Source organism: Halichoerus grypus, chromosome 2, assembly GCF_964656455.1.
Source record: "Halichoerus grypus chromosome 2, mHalGry1.hap1.1, whole genome shotgun sequence".
Classification (NCBI taxonomy): Eukaryota; Metazoa; Chordata; class Mammalia; order Carnivora; family Phocidae; genus Halichoerus; species Halichoerus grypus.
The window spans coordinates 120,371,684-120,380,138 of NC_135713.1; the positions used below are offsets into that span (position 1 = coordinate 120,371,684).

Sequence of the window (8,455 nt, forward strand, 5' to 3'; positions counted from 1 at the left end):
TGTCCACAAGCTATCTTCTTCTGCCTCCTGCAGTGTCTCTTCTCCAATGCAGCCCTCCTGGCTCTTCCAGCCCAGACCTTCCTGTTTTTTCTCAGAACCCCCACCGGCCTTAGGTTCAGAGCCACTTGGTCTGGCCTAATGTTCCATATTGTTCATTCCCTCTGTAACAGAATTCTAAGTAAAATCTGGTGGTGTGGTCTCTCTCCTCTGTGTGGATCCTGGCTTGTTCAGTGCTAGAGAGCTGCTATTCTTCCCCAAAGACCCGTCCTGTATTTGGGGCTTCCCTGAGCAGCTGCCTAGCAGCGGCTTGCCTCTACATCTTTCCTAGGACAGACTGCTGTATGGCCCTCTGTCACTTACATCAGGGTCCCGGGGACAAGAAGTACCCAGGAAGCCATATCTCTTACTGGCTTTTGGCGTCTTTCCTTTCCTCCCAGTCAGTTTACTTCCTCTTTGGAGGATCCTGAGGATTTGCCTACATGGTATGTGCCCTCCCCTTTAGGCCCTGGTACTTTGTTTCTTGTCGGTGCTTTGGTTCCTTTAGGGGTTTGAGCCTTCTCTCCCCTCCTAACAAGTAAGATGTGGGTGAGCACAGTTCCCCTCTCTCCCAACATTGCCTCCTATTCGTGACAGGGCTGCTCCTCTGGGTGGTGCCCTGGCGGGTCCCTGTACCTAGCATGCTCAAGTGGATCTCCTAGGACACCCCTTGTCTTCCGGGGTTGGCCGGGTGATGATCTCATCTCTAGGTCTTGTTCTCAGCAGATCCATAGACAAGCACAAAGTTCCATGTGCTTTCTTTGGAGGACCTTGTCCCTGCCACTGTGTGGGCCCATGACGCATGGTGCTCCCTGTGAGGCTGATGTGATGTTGGGTCTCGCAGCCCCCCTTCCTTGGGAGGCAGCTTTTGACGTTTGTGTGAATTTTTCAGCATGGTCCTCTTTTCCTAGAAAAGACCCTGCCTGTTGCGGGTGAGTGTTCCTCAGGCACGTGATGGCAGAGACAGTCCTGATTAGCTCACGCTTTGATGAAGCAGCTGCCTTTCTCAAGTGGGGGAAGCAGGGGGCAGGGGAGAGGCTCAGCTCCCCGGCCCCCCTGCATCGGTGCCCACCTGCCTGTCTGGAGAGGAGCTGTCAGCTTCCCTTCCCCAGAGACCCTGGCCCATCGCCAGGCTGCCCCTGAGACACGCCAGTGGAGCTGCGGTGGGACAGGCTAGCACCCACCCTGCACGGCCTTTCTGGCTGAGAGGATGCAGAGGGACCCCATTTAGAGCAGGAAAACTGGCTCAGCGTGCTGGGTCTTCTTTGAAACTTGAAGCTGGTGCCTGGTAGGATCGGGCCCCATCACCACGCCATCAGGCCAGCTTGGCCCGAGCACCTGCTGTGTGGCAGGCCCTTTCCTGCGAGTGCAGTGTGAACTCTCTTGTTCCCTGCCTCCCACTTCCTCTGGGTCTCAGGCCCTGCTTCACTCTCCACGATGCCATGAGGGCCCCTTGCTGAGGTTGGGGGTTAGGAGGAACAGGTGCTCTTTGGGTCCCCAGGGAGCTCGTGGCCTTGCTAAGGTGAAGCAGCCAGAGCCAAGAAGAGACTCAGTGCCCTTTGTGGGCTGTCTGGGTGAGTGTGAGAGCCACTCTGTGACCTCTGGTCTGGCCCCTCCCTTTCCTTCTGGCCTCGGGCTTTTCGTCTCTGAGGCCTCTTAAGTGTCTGGCGAGGGAGCCTTGACCTCCGTTGAAGGCCTAACTACACAGGTCCCTGTGCTTGTCACTTCCTCCCTAATTGATCATAATTTGATCTTGGAAAGCAAGAGGTTCCCAGACATGTCTCCTGCCTGGCACCCTGCCCTGTGGAGGTCTCACCAGCCAGGCCCCTATGCTTCCGTCCAGGAGAGTTGTGCCTGAATGTTTGAACCTCCTCTCTCTTTCTCCAGCCCAGAATGGGAAGACGAGTTGGAGAGGCAGCTCTAGGTTTTGAGTGTTACAGTGTTGCTGTGTGTTGGTTGGTACAGTCCTGGTTGTGCACTGTGTGTTGATTCATTCTGGCCCGCTTTTCCTGGGCCGCAGGGCGTAGGCTGTGTGCTGAGCGCTGAGAACATGCTGAGAACACGGCGGCAATCACAGCGGCTACTCTCACAGTGGGGAGGCACCTGGGTTGCTCCTGTTTTAAGATCTGCTCAGGTTAAGAGGCTGTCTGGATCTCTTTCGTTCTTGCTGTCTTTTTCCCACAAGCATTGACCACATGTTGTCTGTGTGCTCCACCCAGGTGAGGAAAGAGGAGCAGGTCCCAGCACGTGGCCTGGAGGAGCTCATGCTCAGAGAACAGATCTTTTAGTAATTGCCCCCCAGTGTGTGATTGCCTGGGGTGATGGAAGGAGGAAGAACCAATGTAGGCCTGGGGAGTGTGAAGGAAGGCTTTCGTGGGAGGGACACTGAGTAGCGCCTTTAGCATCAGGAGATCTTAAAAGGGTGGAGGTGATTTCTCTTCCCAGATCACTCCAGCCCGTTGGCTCCTGGGTGGTAGGACAGTGTGAGAGCTGTTGGCCCTGTCATTTTGGCCATGGGCCTTTGTACCCAGGTGGACGGATAGCCCTTCACCTGTTCACCTAGCTAAGTTCGAGCTTGTCCCAAGTGGGAACCCTCCCTTGAGCCCTTAATCTTCCCCAGGGAATGGCTGGGACGTTATCATCCCCCTAACCACCCAGATCCCTGGACTGAACACAGTGGCGTGCCCCCACCTTGGTGAGGAGGTGCAGTGTCATGCTGTCCTGTGCTTTCCCTCCAGCAACCCAAAGGTCCAAGTAGAGGCCATTGAAGGGGGAGCCCTACAGAAGCTGCTGGTCATCCTGGCTACAGAGCAGCCTCTCCCTGCAAAGAAGAAGGTATGTATCTGCTCCCTTCCTCTTGTCCAGACCCTACTTCATCTGTGGAGCCTGAAAGGCAGGGGTCCCTTTTCAGGCTGTCCCTGTCACCCTTGGGGACCTGAGTGGTCATCCATCCACTGGCTGGCATACGGGGGAGAGGTCCCACTCACCTCACGCAGCATGGCCGCTTGCCGAGGCATCTGGAGGCCTACATTCAGCTCCCATAATAGTCTGGGGTACCACCCTCTGGGTTCCTGTGGTGGGGTTCTGTCTGCCCACGGGGCAATGTTGGAGGTGTCTGACCCCTCTTCTGGCTCTCACAGACCTGTGTTCTGCGGTGGAGCTGGACCTGAGGGGGGCGGGTGGGGCCGGGAAGAATGGAGGCTGGGCTGGGGTTGTGGGGGCACCTCTGGCTGCCTTTGCTGGGCCCCGGAGCAGGGCCAGCTCCATGTGGCTCCTACCCTCTGCAGGTCCTGTTTGCGCTGTGCTCCCTTCTGCGGCACTTCCCCTACGCCCAGCAGCAGTTCCTGAAACTGGGGGGGCTGCAGGTCCTGAGGAGCCTGGTGCAGGCGAAGGGCACAGAGGTGCTGGCCGTGCGCGTGGTCACTCTGCTTTATGACCTAGTCACTGAAAAGGTGAGTGCCCGGACCTGTGGTGCCTCCACGTCACTTTGCTTTGTTTTGCTTCTGGCCTTTTGGCCCTGGCCTCCTCCCACGTCTCTTCCAGCCCGCCTTCCATCCTCCTCATGGTGCTCCCGAGAAAACGTGTCAGACTGTGCTGGGCAGACAGGGAGGCTGTGGGAGCCCCTCCCTGGGGCCCCGAACCCAGAATTTCTGAGGCCTCAGGGAGGGTGTCCCATGGGAAGTGACGGCTAAACTGAAACCTGAGGTCTGGTGAGGAGGGGAAGGGGCCGGGGCGCTGGCGGCGGGGACGGGGGGTGCAGGGCAGAGTGTGCCAGCGTGATGGAGGGCCAGAAATGGCCAGGATCGGCCCTTCATGGAATGACAGGTCATTTGGCTAAAGCCTAGGGTGGGGTGATGGGGAGCAGGTGGGACGGAGCAGCTGTGTCTGGGAGCCCTCGAAGCAGCCGGAACACCAATTAGCCAGAGGCTGGAATGATGCTGAATCTTTAGATTCTAGAAACGTGATCTTTAGATTTTTAGGTTTAGATTTTGAGATTTAGATCTTAGATCTTTAGAGCCTAGAAACATGGAGGTGCCTCCTCTGGGAGCTTTGGCCCTGGGCAAGGGCTCAGAATGGCTGCCCTCCAGGGGCCTGGGGAACCCTGTTGTTGCCACCTGGCAGGAGAGTCCAACCCACTTTGGTCTTTGTGAGCCTGAAAGGTGTCTTAATTAAGAAGAGAGTGCAGCCAGCCAGGTCTGGATTCTGAATGCAGCGGCTGCAGAGAGCGTTAGCAGAGCTTTCTCAGCTGCCTCTCTGGCCACACTCTCCCTAGAACAGCTGCCTGCGGATTCGGGGAGCAGGGCTGGGCAACCGCCGGAACCACCGCTGAGTGTCCGAGGCTGAGAGGCCCCGGGCCCGCCCGCCTGCCCCTGCCTCAGCCTGAGGGTCAGAGTTGTCTAGAGCTGCTTCTCCATCTGTTAGTTGCTGTTGTGTGTGCGCTGACTCTCCGGGCCTGCCTTGTCTTTCATTCCCTTTGCTTCTTTCTCCGCCTCTCGCTCTCCCCCCTCCTCTCTCTTCTTCTCTCCCTCTCTCTCTTTCCCTCTTTCTCTCTCTCCAAGCTGCAGAAACCCAGAACAGCAGGCAGCCATGTGGTGCTCACATCCAGTTAATAAGGCCTGTGCACAGTTGACTTCCTGGCAACAGGCCAGCAAGCCTGGAGCAGGACCTGCATGTCGGCTTGGCGTTTCCCAGGAGAAACTGACCTCTTTCCTCTGGTGAATTCGGTGTCTCTTTGCTGCCCCCAGTCCTGGTGTGGCAGGTGCCACGACATTGGTGTATCACCGGAGAGCTACCTGAGTCAGCTGGCCCCCGGAGCTCACCTTGAGGCTCGGGGTGCTGGGAACACTGGTGTCTCTGTGCAGAGAGTACAGAGATAACTGTCCTTCTGCAGGTGGGGAGGACGGTGGAGGAGTTTCAGCCAGCCAGTGAGCTCAGGACTGTGTCAGCCAGACTGTGCTTGAGGCAGCCGGAGCTTCTCTGTGCTTGCCGTTCCTCAGAAAGAGCCCGGGGCTGGGTCCAGAGCTGCGTGAGGTGGAGGCGTGCCAGGGTGCCCTTGGAGGTGCCCTACACCTTGAGGGTGTCGTGGGAAAGTAGCAGCTGCACTGCAGAGTTCCCACGGAGAGTGGACCCACCTCTCAGATTGTTGCTTCTACAGAGATGAGATGCTGGCCTCCGGTCATGAGTCCACATCCATTCCTGCCTCCGTGGAGCTGAAGGGACACGGGTGACCCACCCACTGGTTCCTTCCACGAGTGTTGACTGGATGTCTGTCCTGCCCAGTGCTGGGCTAGATCCACAGTCCCTGCCCTCCTGGTGCTTTGGGGCAGACTTTCATCACAGTAGCTCCTGGAGCATGTGGGCTGCAGAGGCTCACAACTGGGAGACTCTGACCTGTTCTGGCAAGTCAGGGGAGGCAGTGAGATCTGAGGGGTGAGTTAACTGTGGAGTTGGAGTTAGGTGGGAGTGCGCCTCCAAGCTGCACCCTAAAGGCTCTGGGGGACAGTTCGTGTGACAGGTGCACGGGTGAGGGCGTGTGTGGGGACGAGGCCAAGCACAGGTCGGGGTGGACCCTGCAGGGCCTTGAAGTCCTTGGGAAGGGATTAGTTATGAACATCAGAAATGCCCAGTTGTGCAGGGTGTGGAGCTGGACAGCAGTCTGCCGTCAGCCGGCTGGAGGAGGCAGGCCGGGAGTGGGAGGCAGGGGGCTGACTGGTGCAGTGAGGAGCAGTGGACGTGGGGTAGAGGCCGAGGGCAGTGGGGACTTGGATGTTCCGGAGGTGCAGCTGGGGCACGCGGGGTGGCTTAGGACAGGACTGTCAGAGCCCTCTCGTCCTTTTCTGTGCCAGGATGCTGATCCCTGCCTGTCCCTGCTTCCTCCACCAGCCCTGACAGACCCCAAGGCCATCAGGTGGTGCTCTGTGGCCCCTGCTCTTTGCCTGGGCTTTCCTCTTGTCTTCCCTGTCCTCGGCAGCCTCGTTCTCACCTGGAGTAAGGGCAGAGACCCCTCTTTCTCCTTGCAGGTACATTCAGTACGCCAGTAGAGCACATCTCCACCCCTGCTCACCCCCCACTCTGCGTAGCCTTCCCCCGACATTGGGAAGAAGCTGGTCACTCGTCAGGTTTCAGGCATGTCTGCTTCTGGCAGCCTGGCAGCCGTGGCTCCCACCATATTGTGCTGATGAGGCTGGGTCTCTGTACTTGACAGCCACCGGCCAAGCTTGTGACTTTCTGCCCAAACTTGTCTCAACTCCCCAGGCCCTTGGCATGAAGGCCACACACAGCCAGGGCTCTGTGTGCTCTGGGCCTAGCCGGACCCTCACGCCCCACGGACCAGAACAGCCTGACATTCTTCACACAGGAGGTGGGCCTCAGCCTGTTGTTGCGACCCCCCTGTGTGCGGACCCTCCACCCTTGTCCACTTGGACAACTCCCACGCAGCCCTCCCGACTCAGGGAAGCGCCATCCTGCTCTCTGCGCTGTGCCCTCGCTCCTCTGAGGGGGTGGGTCTAGCGGAGGTGAGGCCGCCGCCGCCGCTCTACGTACAGCTCCTGTGCTCTGAGGTGCAGACGGTGTGACTCTAACGGATATCCGAGCTCCCGCTGCCGGGGCTGCTGTGTGCGGGCCGCTGGCTGGGTGTGGCCCTGAAGGGGTCATTGTCACACAGGAGATGACACCGTGCCAGCCCAAGGCCGTCCGGTTGTCAGTGGTGGAGCAGGAATTTGAACCCAGACTGTTGGCCCCCACAGTGCACTGCTGAACTAAAGCTTTTGTGCTACTTAGGAATTACGCAGTTAATTCGTATTCTCCTGCTGGCCCCTGAGCTCCTTGAGGGCAGGGATTGTGTTTCCATCTTGGTTTCTCTGGCATATTGCAGTTGTTTTTGATGAGTGGTTGGATGGACAGACAAATGAACCTCTGGATGGCTGGGTGGGGGAGCCCATGTGAAGCCGTGAAGCCAGCTGGCCCTCTCCCATGTTGGGCCTTTGAGGCCCAGAAGGATGGAGGAGGATGGGTCAGCCACATTGCCTTCCTATCTGAATGGCGGCCCTGACCGCTCTGTGTCTTCTGTCCCCCACCCCCACCCCTGGTGCCTGGCTGTGCGGACGGCAGATGTTTGCTGAGGAGGAGGCCGAGCTGACGTGGGAGACGTCCCCAGAGAAGCTGCAGCAGTACCGCCAGGTGCACCTCCTGCCGGGGCTGCGGGAGCAGGGCTGGTGCGAGATCACCGCCCACCTCCTGGCCCTCCCTGAGCATGACGCCCGAGAAAAGGTGCTGCAGACGCTGGGCGCCCTCCTGGCCACCTGCCGGGACCGCTACCGTCAAGACCCCCAGCTCAGCAGAACGCTGGTCAGCCTGCAGGCTGAGTACCAGGCTCTGGCCGCCCTGGAGCTCCGAGACGGTGAGGATGAGGGCTACTTCCGGGAACTGCTGGGCTCCATCAACAGCTTGCTGAAGGAGTTGAGATGAGGCTGCTCCCCAACACTGGGACTGGACTGGGACTTCAGTGAGGCTGATGGGCACCAGCTTGCTGGGCTCTTCAGGGGACACCAGCCAGGAGGGAGGACTTCCCTACTGGGGCCTGGACATCATCTGGGCAGTGCTGGCTTGGCCATTAAATGGAGGCATGAGGGCCGTTGTCTGTTGTGTGTCTCTGCAGACTGGACACAGTCCTGTGGTTGGGGGACCGTATCTAGGAGCCCCCAGGTTGGGTAGATAGGCACCTGAGGAGCCCCTGTGACACGGCAGATGATCAGCCCAGGGCATCCAGTAATAGGCCCATGGGAAGGGTCTGGGCTCAGGAGTTGGAAAACCCTGGCTGGGACCCAGCTCTTCCCCACCCAGTAGCTCTGTGACCTTGGCAAGTCATTTGCCTTCCCCTGGGCCTGTTTTCTCAGCTGTCGCAGGGGAGTGCCCTTAAGTGTGAGAAAACATGCATAAAGCACTACAGCAGGGTCAGGCGCCCTGCTTGTTCTTTCCCCCACCTGGCTCTGACGGAAGGTCTGGGGGATCATCTCGCTGCCCCCTGTGCCCCGGACATAGCTTTGACGCCCCTGGCTGTGTGTCAGCCCCAGCAGCTTACAGGCTGGGACCAGGGTGCTGGAAGGACTGGGGGTGGCCTGCGGCACTCCGGAGGACCCTTGGGTGTGGGCCTCGCTCTTGGAGAGGTGTGATCTCCCTGAAACTGGAAGAAGGCCCGCCTGACAGGGCCCTCTGTGCCCTCGCCCCTCCCCTGTGTCCGCTGAGGTGCACTGCGGGGGTGGCCTCGGAGGCGGGGGCAGCCGAGCCCGGCAAGTCCCGGCTCCCACCCCACAGGGGCCCTGTGCCAGGCCCGGAGCCTGCTGCAGGTTGCCATGGCAACCCCGGCCCTGGGCTTTCCTGATTTGGATTCTGGTGCGTTTGTTTTTCAGCCTTTCCCAGT

General features: G+C 59.1%; 1 protein-coding gene across 4 annotated transcripts in view; it reads left to right on the forward strand.

Moving 5' to 3' along the window:
- Positions 1-7,666, forward strand: part of SIL1 (SIL1 nucleotide exchange factor) — a 249,978-nt gene extending 242,312 nt beyond the window's left edge. For all 4 annotated transcript variants that reach the window (XM_078067459.1, XM_036088846.2, XM_036088847.2 and 1 more), the window contains 3 exons: positions 2,775-2,871; positions 3,324-3,488; positions 7,147-7,666. In XM_078067459.1, coding sequence (XP_077923585.1) covers positions 2,775-2,871; positions 3,324-3,488; positions 7,147-7,503 — 619 coding nt within the window. In that variant the 3' untranslated portion in view covers positions 7,504-7,666. The remainder of the gene's footprint in view (positions 1-2,774; positions 2,872-3,323; positions 3,489-7,146) is intronic.
- The last annotated feature ends 789 nt before the right edge of the window (positions 7,667-8,455 follow it).